This window comes from Rhamphochromis sp. 'chilingali' (genome assembly GCF_963969265.1).
Source record: "Rhamphochromis sp. 'chilingali' genome assembly, chromosome: 7".
NCBI classification, from domain to species: domain Eukaryota; kingdom Metazoa; phylum Chordata; class Actinopteri; order Cichliformes; family Cichlidae; genus Rhamphochromis; species Rhamphochromis sp. 'chilingali'.
In genome coordinates, this window is record NC_137934.1 from 33,424,236 (window position 1) to 33,440,312 (window position 16,077).

A 16,077-nucleotide genomic window follows, 5' to 3' on the forward strand; every position below is an offset into this window, starting at 1 on the left:
ATATCATTGGAAAGGCCACAATGTCCTCTTCTGAGCGCAACATCACTTATTAGGGTAACTCAAATACATCAAAAGATATAGACCAAAAACAAATGTCTATTAAAGAAGACATAAAAGAATGGGCTGGTTTTCAGGAAGATATGCTAACAGCTATTGTCAAGATAAAATGACAAATTTGCATACCCTGAATTAATGTAGTGTCATATACAATACAGTCTCTCTAAACTTCTTCCCAAACTTATAGAAGAATTGAACATTGAATGTTCTTAGTGTAGTACTTGCACTTTTAGTTTTATGCAACATGACCCTCATGAATATACAGTAATTAGCCACACCAAAAAAACCCAATAGCATACAAAGTGGATTAAACTAATAATCTTATTATTTTGCAATGGCTTTTTGGAAACGTGGGTCCCTGGTCCCAAAAGGTTGATTCTGTTCATCTGGACAAAGCGTTTTCAATGCAAGAAATGTTTCGTCACTCATCCATGTGACTTTTTCACTCTAAGCTGATTGCAGGTTTCCCCAGTCTTATAAACAGTACATTGCACAATAACTGTGAGGTCAGATCATTAATATGTAATGTAACATAATGTAATGTAATGTGTATGTGTTAGTCCCCATAGGGAAATAGTTCCTCTGCATTTAACCCATTCACCCAGTGAAGCAGTGGGCAGCCACCAATGCAGCGCCCGGGGAACAGTGTGTAGGGACGGTACCTTGCTCAGGGGTACCTCAGGGTAGCAGTTCAGTGGAGTTGAACCCCCGACCTTCCGATCATGGGGCCACCACTCTACCTACTGAGTAGGGTTGCCAACTCCCTGAAAAATAAATAAGGGACACCTCGTGGCCAGGGCTGGGCAACCCAGTTGTCTTCACCCTTCCCAGTGTGGTAGCTCTTTTTTTGTGTGTGAAATTATTTTTTAACCATTTGACTTGAACTTGATTTAAGCAGATGCATATTCTTTGTGATATGACCATATGTGAAACAAATGATCATTTAGCCATTTATTTTTAGCTCAAAATGACAACATTAACACAGTAAAACAGGTCTCTTTCTTAAACAGAAGCCTGTCATGCTTAACTTTTGAGAATATAAGTAAATCTTTCTTTAAAATAACTCTCTCCTGCTTAACTTAAAATTATATAAATTAATAGAAAGCAATAGAACAAAAATATTCTTGTAACAGTGCACATATAGTGCATTTAGTACAGTTGGCTTCAGCTGAGGTATTATTTCAGCTTTTCTAATGCTAATCAGCTGCTCCTGTTTGTAAACCCGCTTGTTCCCATGATTACGCATCATAACTCATCATCATTATTCATCTATGTATTACTTTTATGTATTAGTCATCTATTTGTTGTAATCATCTATTCTTGCAGTTGTTTATTACACAAAATAAATTATATTATTACACTTCTGGCCACATAGCGCTGATATTCACTGCACATGCCCATATTAACCTTAACCAGAGGGTTTAAAAAAACAAACCAGTGTTTACATACCATATCTGCTTCTGCCATGCCTGGTGGACAAGAAATTGGTTAAGGGTTCCCCGAGCTTTCACGCCCCTCGTGTTCTTCATGTGCCCACCATTAGAAGCATGCCTATGGAAAAAGTGCGCCGGCACACAGTGCAGTGCGCTTTATAGTGCACTTTTCCAGCCAGGTGTTTTCCTTTTCCCATTCCTCCCTGTACTTTTGCAGCCTTTTTTTTCTTTCTCTGAGCGAACAAACATTGCTGCTCTAATGCTGGGCTTACACTGTGCGATTTTTGGCCCATTTTGAGCCGATTTTTGAGTCGTGCGACCGATTTGGTGATCGGCCCGATTTTGGCCTTCATCGTGCATCGTGTAGTATACGTGGGGTAACGAGAAGCGATTAACACCTCACGACCAGCTCCCGATCATCAATCGCTCGTGAGGGTGTCACCACAGGCGCTCACACTGTTCACGCGCAAACACATAAACGTCGGTGAAAAAGATGGAGCAGCACGGCTGTGCAGCGTGTGATCTGGACACAAGCGATGGAGGCACAACTTGTAGAACTTTGGAAAGCTCATCCGAGCCTTTTCGATGTGGCATCACAAAATTATCACGACCACAACAACCGTGAAAATAGTTGGATTTACACTGTTGCTCAATCACAGCTGCCTTAATGTTTTTCATTAGCAATTTAGCAAAGTTGATGGCGGTGTGCGTGTCTGTGTGAGTGAAAGACAGACAGAGAGAGAGAGCGACAGATTTTCTGTTATAACCTTCATTTTATGGAGGCACAGTGTGCTGTCCGAGACTTGCACCGCAGTGTCGGCGTTTGTTTCCCTGTTGGCCGGTATTTTCTTCGTAAGCGACCTTTCCTCGACCAATGAGATAAGGGATAATCTGACTTGTCATACTCGAATTGTCATAAGTGTGCTGTCAGCGCATTGGTCACAAAGCAGGAGAGGGGCTGGGAATTATGTTTTCAAACAAAGTGTTAATTCCATTAAAAGTTATAGACTACTTTTGATTCTCACTGTATTACGGGATAAAGTGCGTCCCTTATTAGCTCAATACGGGACGTGAACTTTTGTTTCTAAATACGGGACGATTCCGTTTTTTAAGGGACGGTTGGCAACCCTACTACTGAGCTATCCCTGCCCTTGCAGGGATGCAAATTCTCATGACCATTGATGGACAACCACTGATCAAAGACTATTGATCATTGATCAGTACTCATGGCCATTGATCAGTGAGATCAATGGCCATGAGTACCATTCACAGAGAGTTGAGGAATGGCTGCAATCACAGCATGTAAGATGGCAAAAATGTACCCTCAGGCCCCCTCCTCGATTCAGAGATAGTCTTTCCCTTTTCACGTAAATGGCCTCCTTGACGCCCCGTTCAAACCAGTGTTCCTCCCTGTCCAGGATGTGTGCATCCTCATCATTGAAAGAGTGTCCACTGGCCTGTAGTTGTAAATAATAATAATAATAATGGATACTTTATTGATCCCCATGGGGAAATTACTTGTTTTTCTCTGCATTTGACCCATTCACTCAGTGAAGCAGTGGGCAGCCCACTAAGCAGGCGCCCGGGGAGCAGTGTGTGGGGACGGTACCTTGCTCAGGGGTACCTCAGGGTAGCCGTTAAGTGGATTCGAACCGCCGACCTTCCGATCATGGGGCGACCACTTTACCTACTGAGCTATCCCTGCCCCAAATAGACTGCAGAGTCCTGACCTGACGAGTTTGGTCTTCTGTGTTGTGCCATCCGCTTTGCCAGAGGTTGTTTGGTTTCCCTGATGTATAAATCCTGGCAGTCCTCCTGGCACTTAACAGCGTACACTATGTTACTCTGTTTGTGTCAGGGGACCCAATCCTTGGGGTGGACCAATTTTTGGTTCAGCGTTTTTTGGGGTGTAAAAGCCACAGAGACACGGTGTTTAGAAAAAATGCGTCTCAACTGCTCCGATACTCCTGACACATATGGGTCACTAAGGGTTTTCGCTTAGGCAGCAGTTGTCCTTCTCTTCTGGATCAGCTGGAACTTTCTATAGGTGCCTTCCCAGCTTTGACAAAAGTCCAGCTGGGATAACCACATTTACTCAGGACCTTCTTGATGTGATGTGTTCTATGCTACTTTAAAAAGTACTAGCTAGCTGTAGTATATTGTTGCAAAACCCTCAAAACATTTGAAGAGGCAGCAGCCTCTTTCCTGCAGATCAATGTGCAAGTTTTTGGGCTGTGGGAGGTACCTAGAAAGAAACTACGGCAGCACGGGCTCCACACAGAAATAACCCTGACCACATCTAAAACCACTTCTTGCTACGTAGTGAAAGTGCTAACAACTGCACTGTTCCCAGATCCAAACTTGATTAAAGATCTGGGCTTATTCAGGATCCAAAGACTCTGCTGCCATCACTTGTAGACCAACGTCAAGTGACACATCTATGGTTTCCTTGTCCATGCCCAGACATACCAAAGCTACTTTGGAGGCATGTTGGGGGAAGAACTGACCCAATCTTAAGCAGGTGATTTTAATTCTGAAGATCATATATATTTTTGTTATTTTATTGACCAGGCAATATGTCACCTTCATTAATTCTAGGACATTCTCTTCAGTAAAAAGTACAGCACATAAGCCACAGCATATATATTCTAAAATGGACAGATCTGCTCTGAGTGGAGAGGTCACAGCAGGCCACTGTAACAGAGCCTTCTAAACACTCACACACATGTAGAAGCTGCCCAACTCACTCACATTGGAGCCAGAGACTTAATATGCATTGCTGGCACAGACATACATTGTCAAGACTGAGCAGAATGTTTTTGTGCAAGTTAAATGCGAGGTCGCACATCTCATCTCATACATCCTTATTAGACTGTCTCCATTCATGCTGGCTATATTTAGAAATCTAATTCAACATCTTTGTCATTTAAACCAGGCCAGGATATCCATAAAATGTGACGGCCCTTTAATAAGCAGCACCTGTAATTCTCCTTGAAATTTTAGAAGGGCGTTCTGCATCAGCAGTCCCCACGTGGGCTGCTTCTGTGCAGCTCCCAGTGTGAACTCATGGATATTAATGTATCAATATTGCCCAGTAAGGGTATCGCCACAAAATAGTGAGAGGGCATTTTAAGTTAGCATCAGTGTTTCACATCCGAAATCCAAATTCGAAAAAATCATAAACAAAGCAACATGACTAATGGTCAGCATTGCATACACAACTGTACAAAAAAGGTGCAGAACTAGCTCAATAAACCTGAGTGGGTGAAGTGAAAAGGCAGTTTGTGATCCCTAATTGTTACTCAGGGTACCAGTGGATGAACAGCTATTAATTGTGAATTTGATCAACTGTCAGAAAAAGCAGATTTTAGTTTAGTAGTAGAAGCTTAATAGTAGAAGAAGAAATTTTAAAAAAGGCATAAGGATTAGTAAACCCCCCAAAAGAGGTCAATAAAAGGAAGAAGAGCTATATCAGGAAAAAATTAACATATGACTCAGGGGTACCTTGGGTAATTCCTCAATCTGGTTGGCATCTAGGTAGAGCTCCTCCAGAGTTCTCTCAAAGCTGAAGATTTCCTTGGGGACCTGCTGCAGGCTGCAGTGGGAGTAGTCCAACACTGAGATCACTTCCTCTTCACCACGGAAACAACGGCACGGCACCAGCCGGCCAATCAGCTTCCGTTTAGTGGTCATTTCCAGACACTGCACTGAAATGGTGAGAAAAGGAGAGAACAGACATGATGTTAGAGGCCTTTAAGGTTCAGCAGCTCGTGATTTTAACAGGTTTGTTGTACCTGTTTCTTATTAATTATATTATTTTTAAATTGTAGATATTCTATATGTAATTTAAACTGTTTTCTCTTTGTTTTAGATTTGTAGAACTTTGGCCAACACTGTTGGATGTAAAGTGCGTTATAAATAAAGATGCTATGCTATGCTACCTGATGGAGTTCTTCTGTGTAGAACCTTGTCAGTCTGATAGCATCATTAACAGTATATGGGCAGATTAGCGTACTAAAAGACAGGCTCTGATATAAGAAACTAGTTATACAAAGTGTTTCGATAGTGAAAAAATCGTGAGTGGGGTTTTCTATAAAACGTGGGAAACAAATTCTAAAAACTACGTGATAAAAAATGTGAGTTGCATTCATTCACAGTGACAGATTTTGCATCTTTTGATGAGTAATGAAATAAATAAATGCACAAAGAAACATTTTCACAATCCACCTACTGCAAAATTATTCATACTGTGCAGAAGGAAAAAATGTGCCTATTTGAATCTCAAAGTGCAAAAAACAATGTGTTAAACACAGTGGGATCAGATATAGGAGCTTTTCATTGTACAAATATCACCTACATGCCTTGCATAGACAGGAGGACTGTTCATCTTATGCATAGTGAGCCCTCCACAGCCTTGCAGAGGATGAGAAACCAGTGGTGACCAAATGGTTTGCTGAGTCACGTTAGTGTGTCTTGGGATTTTGTAGCAATCATGCATTATTACTGCAATATAATTTTTAATGAATTACTGACTTGTTCTATCTGTAGGCACTCTGTAGGTCCTCATAAATACATAAGCAAGCTGTCAAAAGTAATCAAGCCTGCTCAGACTTGATCCCACCAAATGGTGGTAATTTATACAGTGTGACACATCAAAGCCCCAATTCATGACAAGAAGAATGACAAAATATGTGACAAAAAAATTTGATCACTTCCTACAACTAACAACACTTTGATCCCCACCAATAACCACCTGAGGAAAAGCGAGAACAGTATCAGCAGAAACTACTAAGCTTCAATAGCTTCAGTCAAGTCTGGGGTGACAAGAGTTCCTCTGTCCAAATTCATCATCAAGCTTAGTTAGCTAACAGTAACAAGCATGAAAAGAAACTAGCATTCCTTTGAGGCTGAAACCAAAAACGTTTGATGGACTGTGTGAAAGTCTCATAAATGGTGTGGCAAGTCCATATTGGTGTTTTTTGCTACAGAAAAAATAATGCAAGTGTACCAGATGATAACAGATGCTGCAAATACACATAGCACCCTCATCTGACCATGGAAAGAAGGGAAGATATCAACTGATAAAGAGAGAGGGGTGAGCAACCTTTACTTTCAACAGAGTAATTTCTGAAATGTTTGCCCTTCTCAACCTTCAAATCAATGCAAAGCCAGTGAAGGGCATTAGACACTAGAGGTGGGAATCACCATACATCCCACGATACGATATTATCACAATACTTAACGCACGATACGATATTATTGCAATTTTTTAAAATATTTTGCGATATTCAGATTCTGTACATAAAGGTAAACTTTATCAATATTCATTTTATCTAATAACAAAGTCTCGCACTCAGTCTTTCTCTCATTTCAGTCAGTTTTATTGTTGACAAACTGAACGGTTTGTATTACAGTCTAGTCCAACTTAACTGAATGCAACCATCTGGTACAATTATAGCTATTCTGAACTAAGCAATTTATGAAAACTATGCAGCCCCTTCAGCAACTGAAGAATTTGAAAGTAAATTAAAACAAAATATAATTTTACATTACATAAAAAAGTTTTAAACTTAATTAAAATAAAACATGTCTTAAATTAAAATAAGTAAACTGTCATGTTTATTGCTGCCAAAAAAAAAGTTAAACACATTTGGACAGTGAAGGAATGTCAGGATGATTCTTGCTCAGAAAAAGGAGCTGATCAACATGCTCTGAAGTCAGAGCACAAAAACTTTTTTTGCAACAAAATATCGATTTCTGCTGTCCCTGTATTGATACATTATTAGCAAACAAAATATCACGATACTACACAGTATCGATTTTTCCCCCCACCTCTATTAGACACTAGCTTAGGCTTCAAATGCTGTAGTTCAATTTAATTCAGTTTAATTTATACAGTGACAAATCACAACAACAGCGCTTCATAATGTAAGGTAGACCCTACAGTAATAAATACAGAGAAAACTCCAACAATCATATGACACCCTAAGAGCAAGCACTTTGGTGACAGTGGGACGGAAAAACTCCCTTTTAACAGGAAGAAGCCTCCAGCAGAACCAGGCTCAGGGAGGGGCGGGGCCATCTGCAGTGACCGATTGGGGTGAGAGAAGGAAGACAGGATAAAGTCATGCTGTGGAAGAGAGCCAGAGAATAATAACTATGATTCAGTGCAGAGAGGTCTATTAACACATAGTGAGTTAGAAAGGTGACTAAAGAGGAAATACTCAATGCATCATGGGATTCCCCAAGCAGTCTACACCTACTGCAGCATAACTAAGAGAGTTATGCTGCATTAGTTATGCTGGGCTTAAGGGCCTAATCCTAAAGGTAGAGATAGGGTCTTCCAGACACAGGATGTGTGTGGTATGGTTCATGGTTTTTCTATAAAAATACTGGACACAAAACATTATTTTTACTTGTGAAAACATAAACAATATCAGATTTTGTTATCTATTCATAATTTGGTTAGTGGTTTACGACATTAATAATAAGATAAGATAATCTTGATGTCCAAAATTAGTGAGCTGATCCTTTTAAATCTAAACCATAGTTCAAAATCAGCATACAAAGTATTTTAATCTGCACGTACCAAATCGTTCTGTTGGCTCGAGCCTCTCTGTGTGGTGTCAAGTTTGAACGTTCTCCTCATCCTGACTCTTAATTGAGTTTGTGTAAATGTGAGTGTGGCTGACTGACAACCCTGTGAGAGACAAAAACAAAGTAGTCTACCAAAAAATATAAACGCGGTGATCTAAAATTGCTGAATGATTATTTGAGCTGTTTTCTTACACTGAATTTGAATGAACTACTGCTGTACTCAGATTTGAGTCCATGGTCAAGTACAGGAATCAGTGCCCACATCCTTTTGAAATAGACCGACTCTGAGCCAGATCAGACATGGACACTGCTAAAGGTTTGCTCTTACAGTAAAATTAAACTAATGTGGGTATTGACACTAAGTGTCCCCGTCCAACCAAACCAAAACTGCAGGTGAAGTCGTATTATAAGTGACTTTAGAGAACGATATCATTTACACTAGCACCACATTTTTGTGAAGTGAGACATATTAACTTCACGTAAACTTTGACATTTTTGCATAGATTAAGGAATGTGGATTTTCCTGCTGTGGATAGGAGAAAAAAACTGCACCAATGTAAAAGGCCATGTGTACGGTGGCCCTGTGAGTTCAAATGCACTGAAACTGCAGCAAATAGAAAAAGGCTGCAAAAACAACAGAAGAACAGAAAAAATAATGCAGTAAAAGTTCACAAAGAAGAACGAGAGAAGTGTTTTGGGGAGACAAAACAGAAAACGGCTAAAAGCAAACAAATGTTTACAATATTATATGAATTATGTGATTAAATGGTAAATGGCCTGTATTTATATAGCGCTTTTCTAGTCCCTAAGGACCCCAAAGCGCTTTACATATCCAGTCATCCACCCATTCACACACTGGTGATGGTAAGCTACATTGTAGCCACAGCCACCCTGGGGCGCACTGACAGAGGCGAGGCTGCCGGACACTGGCGCCACCGGGCCCTCTGACCACCACCAGTAGGCAACGGGTGAAGTGTCTTGCCCAAGGACACAACGACCGAGACTGTCCAAGCCGGGGTTCGAACCGGCAACCTTCCGATTACAAGGCAAACGCCCAACTCTTGAGCCACGATCGCCCACATTACCTTGCATCTTTTTCTGAATCCTTTTCAAGTATGTCTCAGTAAATTCTTTTACATGTTTTGGTTTCTGTCACTTCCACAACTTTTCCATCTTACCTAAAAATCCATCAGCTGTGTTTTGTGAGTTTTGTTTTTTTTCCCCTTCCATTCTGTTTTTTTCAACTTTTATTCAGACCTTTATGTTTTGTTTTTGTTTTGTGTTTTAATTCAACCGTGTTGAACAGCCACTGTACATATTGGATACGTGAAGATTGTTCCAAGGCAGAGAAAAATGTGAAATTATACTTTAGGTCACAGGTGTTGAAGGACCCACATTAGTTTAAAAGCTTCACATGACTGTCAGGCAGATGTAAAACTCACATGGCAGATGGGTATCACAGTGATCCCCCGCCAACCAGCAGTTACCCAGTTCACAGCAGGCTGAGGCTCGGCTCGCTTTGTCTCACACACACACACACACACACACACACACACACACACACACACACACACACACACACACACACACACATGGTCTTTTCAAACAACAAGCCAGAGCCATATAATTAGACCGAATCCTTTGTAATTCTGCGACAACATCGCTCCATTACACAACTCCATTTAAAAAGCTTGTGGCTGAATGGCATAAGTAGGCTAACCATGGTTATTAAAGTCCTTGAGTGAGGACTCATCATTCAGCTTTATCATTGCAAACCCACTCGCTCGCTGCGCTCAATCTATTGACAAATAAAGACATTTTAACGCCAGCCCTTTCAAACGGAACAAAGAGCGAGTTTTCAGTGATTGGACTTCAATTTCCTGCTTGATCTTCAACTGCCATCGAGCACAACAGCAACTGGATGCGATGAGAAGCTGCAGAGCGGCATGAAAAGAAAGAGATGAGGAAACTAAAGAGAGAACGTGAAAATAAGAAGGTGTAGAGAGCAGTGAGAGGAACACCAGGAGGCTCAGAGATAAGACCTGCAGCTTTATCTGGCTATAAACACACACATGTCCAGCACAGTGAGACCAGATGAATTCAGACGATAGAGAGAGTAATCTTGAACATTGCGAGTACACTGTGTTATCTGTTCTAGCTTTTTGCAAGCCACTGAAATCAGATAAAAAGGTCGCAGATCCTGCAGGACTGTTTATCTAAAAGGACTGGACCATTAAAATCAATGCATCCTTATCCACAGTCATGCTCAGTGCAGGTGTAATGAGGCCAGCTGACATTTACTGTTTGCCTATTCTATGTGTAAACCCGGCAGTCAGTGCTTCTCACGATGCTGTTTGGCGGCGGCTTGTCTGTGTATTATTTTTTACCGCAGATACTCGGCCACTTCAGTAGTTACACCTGCCTTAATTATTTGTGAAATAGATTCAATAAAATGCTTGAAACATTCCTCAAAGATCTTTGTCCATGTTGATATGATAGCATGTCATATTTGCTGCAGATTTATCAGCTGCACATGCACAGTGTGAATATGCTGTTACACCACATCCAAAACGTGCTCTACTGGATTAAAATCAGGGCCATCGGAGGCCATTTGAGCCTAAACTGGGCTTTGTGACATGGCATGTTAGCTTGCCGGAAGAATCCATTAGAAGTTGGCTACACTGTGGTTGTAAAGAGATGGACATGGTCAGCAACAATACTCAGGTAGGTTGTGGTGTTTAAACAAGGCTCAGTTGGCACTAATGGGCCCAAAGTACAACGAAAAAATATCTTCCACACTATTACACCACTATCATCCTGAAATATCGATACAAGGCCAGATGGATCCATGCTTTCCTGCTTTGCAGTTTCTGAAATGTACCGAGAACTTTCCCACATTCAATGTCACTAAAATTACTTTTCTTCCCACATTCAACATTTCTGAATGCAAGCAGTTGCTGCCATGTGACTGGCTAATTTGTGTTAATTAGGTGTACCTAATAAAGTGGCTGGAGAGTGTAGTTTTAAAGCAAATAGCGTGGATGCTATTAAGAAAGTGTAAGAAGTTTTAACCTAATGTTTTCTTATATATTTTTTAAATATATAACTAACTACGTCACTTTGGAGACTTTGAAGAAATTGATGTGTTAATTACACTACTGTGACATAAACTGTATAATCAATATAATCATGATGTACACTGCATATTATGGAATATTAATGCTATATCTCTTCTAGATATGAGAACTGTAAACCATGCTAACATCAGATGTCTACCTTTTATTGAAAGTATTACAGTGCAGTACTGCGCGGCACTATTCAGTTCAATTCAATTCAGTTTTACTTATAGTGCTAAATCACAACAACTGCTTTAAGGTGCTTTATATTGTAAGGTAAAGATCCTATAACAATACAAAGAAAACAAGAAAACCCAAGCAATAATATGATCCCCTTTGAGCATGCACTTTGGCGACAGTGGGGAGGAAAACCTTCCTTTAAACAGGAAAAACACCACTGCAGGAAGCAGGCTCAGGGAGGGGCAGCAACCTGTCAGACTGGTTGGGGTAAGGGGAGGAAAACAAGTCAAAGACATGCTGAAAAGAGCCAGAGATGAATAATAACTACTGATTAAATGCAGAGTGGTGTATAAACATATAGCGAGTGAAAAAGAAACACTGATGGGAAGCCCCAAGCAGCCCAGACCTATTGCAGTGTAACTAAGGGAGGATTCAGGGTCACCTGATCCAACCCTAACTACCAAATAAACTACCAAAAAGACTCTCTATCAAATATATTAAAGAAAACACATACAGATGTATTGCTTTGCTTTTTTTCATAGCTACACAACTACACTGATGTGATCCATATTTCCTGATTTCTAAGAAAGGGCCTGACTTGGAAACAATGTGCCCTCTGGTCATCTGCTTTATAATTAAGTTCCCCAATCAAACCACAACCATTTTGGCTGGGACTTAACATTGCTGTCCCAACAGCATTTTCTCAGAAACATTTAATGTTAACAGTATCCGGGCCTGGAGCAAACTACACCACAGGTCAATACATCCTGCTGCTCTTTACAATCTTTATTAGATTCTCTGCAATATAAAGATGCCTAAACAAAGAGGTAACACACTACATGTGTCCACGCTCAGCTTGCTAGAACATCAGCTTGCTAGTGTGGCTGTCTGAGCACAGGCGGCAGAAGTCAGCTGACACACTCCATCGTGGTTACACAGCACTAAGGATCTTCTCAGTGGCTGAGTAAGAAGGCAGGCGGACTGCTTGTTGGGCTTAAAAATACATAATTAGCAAACATGCAAAATCAGTTTCAGTGTCTACAGCATCCTCGAATCATTAAGCCAGATGGCCCAGTATTATGTTCCAAAGAAACCAGTAACACTAACCACAGGTGACGTGACCCACAAATCAGAGTTTGTTAAAACTCATTTTCCATCTATAACGTGCCTTTTTTGACTCTGGAGGTTTTTGGCTTTAGTTATCATTATTCATTGTGTGTGTGTGTGTGTGTGTGTGTGTGTGTGTGTGTGTGTGTGTGTGTGTGTGTGTGTGTGTGTGTGTGTGTGTGTGTGTGTGTGTGTGTGATCCATCAAACATAAGCAAAAACATTTGTTTTCCTGACTGAGGTGACTTTGAGTAATTACAGAACTCACTAAAAGGAGCACAGAAAAAAAACTTTTGTCTTGAAAACATGTGCAAAATATGAGCTCGCCGTCTGCTAAGAAATCTGTTTCTATAAGCTACTGATAGTGCAGCTGCCTGCTCTGCCCTCACGGTTATGGATGTAACAGCTTAATTTACAAAGACAGAGTAGACTAAAAATAACAGCTTTTTGTCAACGGAGCGGAGAGGGAACGAGAGAGAGGAGCTGATGTCGCCCAGGCAAGTATTAACAACAGCAGGGTGACAAATAGCAAATATGGGTGTGGGTGTGTGTCTGTTGGGGGGGGGGGGGGGGGGGGGGGGGTTACGTGGGCAGCAGTGAGAGACTTTTGTGGGCAGTCACCTTCATGACACAGACACCTGCACAGACTGATTATCTGAAGTTCATGAGGAAAAGAAGAGGGCGCTGTGCTGCCACTGTTCACAACAGATATCACACCAAAAGACAAATAACAAGGATGAAGACTGCTCTGTGTGACCCATATATCAATATAACAGTGCAAAGGACTTGGCCACGTGGCCATTCATGGATGCAGTGAAATATTTTAGTCATCGTTAGGTTTTGTCTTTATTTCTAACACACTGATCACCTCTGCTAGAGTGAATGTAAAGGGGGTGCCGAAGTGTGTCCAGTCCTGCCCAGACATCCAGATAGCATGCAGCACAAAAAAGAAAAAAAAGAAATACAATTTGGATGGGAGTCAGAATGAGCCAGTACCAATAGGATGAAACAAGGAAGTGAGCGTGGTTGGCTGTGTTGGCTCTTGCTGCTGCTATGGAAACAGCATGACGGAGCAGACTGACTCTGCAGAGGCAATGCTTCATGTGCAAGTGCAAGCCCCCCCCCCACACACACACACATTTAAATAGCTTTGGTAATCATCATAATAATTATGACATAAAACAGAAAACAAAGATGTAGTGAGAAGTTTTACAAGAACTGCTACTGTAACATACACCCGCCCACATGTGCACACGCACAGACTTAAGCACCTCCACACATGTACACTTTTACACACCAGCAGCGGGTGAAAAAGAAGAAGACTGTGATGAAGAAGTATTAACGCCACACTGCACGCTGTTAAAAATACTCGAGAGAGAGCCAAAAATCCAACTCAGGAGAAAGTAAAAATGCAGCAGTATTGGTAAAAATGTGCAGACTTCATTATGTGAAAAGGTCCTTACAGTTTATCAAGGGCTATAGTTAGTGCTGGATCAGATGACCTTGTATCCTCCCTTAGTTATGCTGCTATAAGCCTAGGCTGCTGAGGGCTTCCCATGATGCACTGAGTGTTTCTTTTCTTCATTCACCTCTTTATACTCTCTGTGTGTTTAATACTCTGCTCTGCATTTAATTATTAGTTGTTATTAATCTCTGGCTCTCTTCCACAGTGTGTCTTTTGTCCTGCCTCCCTCCCTTCACCGTCAATGCCCACACTGAAATGATCAGGTGTTTGTTAATAAAAAAAGACAATTGTTTTTCTGCTAAATATACTGTACTGACTGACCAGGATTTTCCATCAATATTTTTTTTTTTCATCCCTGACGGCACGAGCACGTTCCAAGATGACAGATGACAGAATTCACTGGCTCAGGGATCACCAGAGACCTGACCTTAGACCCACTGAGAATCTTCTGGATGTGCTGCAGAAGACTTTAGCAGTCTGACTGCCTCATCATGGTTACAAGATCTTGTTGAAAAAATATTTAAATACACTTTGTAAATATCTCGAAACAATTCCTCAGTGAGTGTGTAGTGCCTATAAAACTAAAGGCAGTCCCAGAAAATATTAGAGTGTGGGACTTTTTGTTTTTTGGCTGTGCAGTGTACATATACAGTAAGCACTGGGAACACACCAAGCAATGTAAGAAATATTTCTTCACATACCTTTTTCACAGAGTCACAAAAACTACTTTTGACCCCCCTTTATTGTCTACTAATAAGTCAAAACAAACCATCTTTAACGTTGGTCCCAACTACTGAATTGCAGGACACTTTGCTGAAATGTCACACAAAACTCAACTGCACTGTCTGAGCTGGTAAAAATATTTCCTTTTAAAATTATATAGTTTCATAAAATGTTCAAGCAAACTCTGCTTTAGCTCGGCAGTCCCCCAGAGTTAAGTTTTTACCACAGCTAGCGAGCGATCGGCAGTTCTCCTGAATTTCCCCTCGAGCGGTCGCTTTCCTCCTCCCTCTGCTCTTCATTCAAGCTTGTGTGTTTGTGAATATCTGTGCATGTCCTCCAGCAGCTCAAGAGGGTGAATTCCCCTAGGGGTGCCATGACAGCCATCGCTTCACGTGCAGCCTCACTGTCGCCACGGTAACCGCTGCCATAGAGACCGTCTCCCAGGAGCTGGGTGTATTTTTACTCATTCTCCTGCTCTCTCTGTCTCTCTCTTCTGTGTCATAAAACAGAACATGCTGCACTCGGTGGGCGAGCGCTCCACATTCTGCGACGCTTAATGTAGACTCAGATATGTCAGACACTTTTATAGCACCTGAATAAGAGCCCGAGAACAGCTCCATGCCACCGCTTCGCGTTTCCTTTTCTGTTTCTCGCAAAAGGCGGGAGAGCTGCGCTCTGTGGATATCGCCCCAGGGTTTCTGCACTCGCTCACAACAGTCGCACGCTATCGCGGACGAGCACATGTGAAACACACACACACATACAAATCAGTGACACAAACAGTCATGCATGCTGACTCATTTACTTGTGTCAGTGACGGTGAGAGGACACGGAAGATCCTGTTTCACATCCCAGTGCTCCACATTGTCAAGCAAATCCCTGAGTGTGAGTGTGTGTGTGCATGTGGGAGGCAGTTAGTTATCTAGCGGCCAAGAACAGCTTGTTCTGCCACGTTCTGTGTTTTGTTGGGTTGTTGTTGTTTTTTTTTACATTTACTAAACATTAAATAAGCACTTTGGGCAGTTACCTGTACTACCACCACATGAAAATACTCACACACACACGCAGATTTCAATTGTGCTTGAGTCTCTGATCATCAGAGAACATCATTTTAAGATGTTCTTTTTGAAAAGTCCTATAGAAATGTGCTGTCATCCCACATACGTACACTGGAATAGTGAAAAGTTATATAAGTCTGAGGCACAGGTTTATCATTGGAGGACTGATTTTGATAGTAGATATTAAGCTTTTTAGACAAATCCACAGTCTGGGATAACAAGGCATCTGGCTGCAAAAAAGGCTTGAAAGAGAGTCGTCATAAAAAAGTGAGTCTGAACGATGCGTCATCACTGAGTGGATTTTGCCTCCGCTTGCTTTTGTGGAACTTTGGTGCACAATCA

The 16,077-nt window shown here is 41.3% G+C and overlaps 1 protein-coding gene across 1 annotated transcript in view; it reads right to left on the reverse strand.

Moving 5' to 3' along the window:
- The window catches only part of lrrc7 (leucine rich repeat containing 7), a 91,777-nt gene that overhangs the window by 51,087 nt on the left and 24,613 nt on the right, over positions 1 to 16,077 (reverse strand). Inside the window, exon 2 of the mRNA XM_080886782.1 lies at positions 4,995 to 5,197. Coding sequence (XP_080742908.1) covers positions 4,995 to 5,197 — 203 coding nt within the window. The remainder of the gene's footprint in view (positions 1 to 4,994; positions 5,198 to 16,077) is intronic.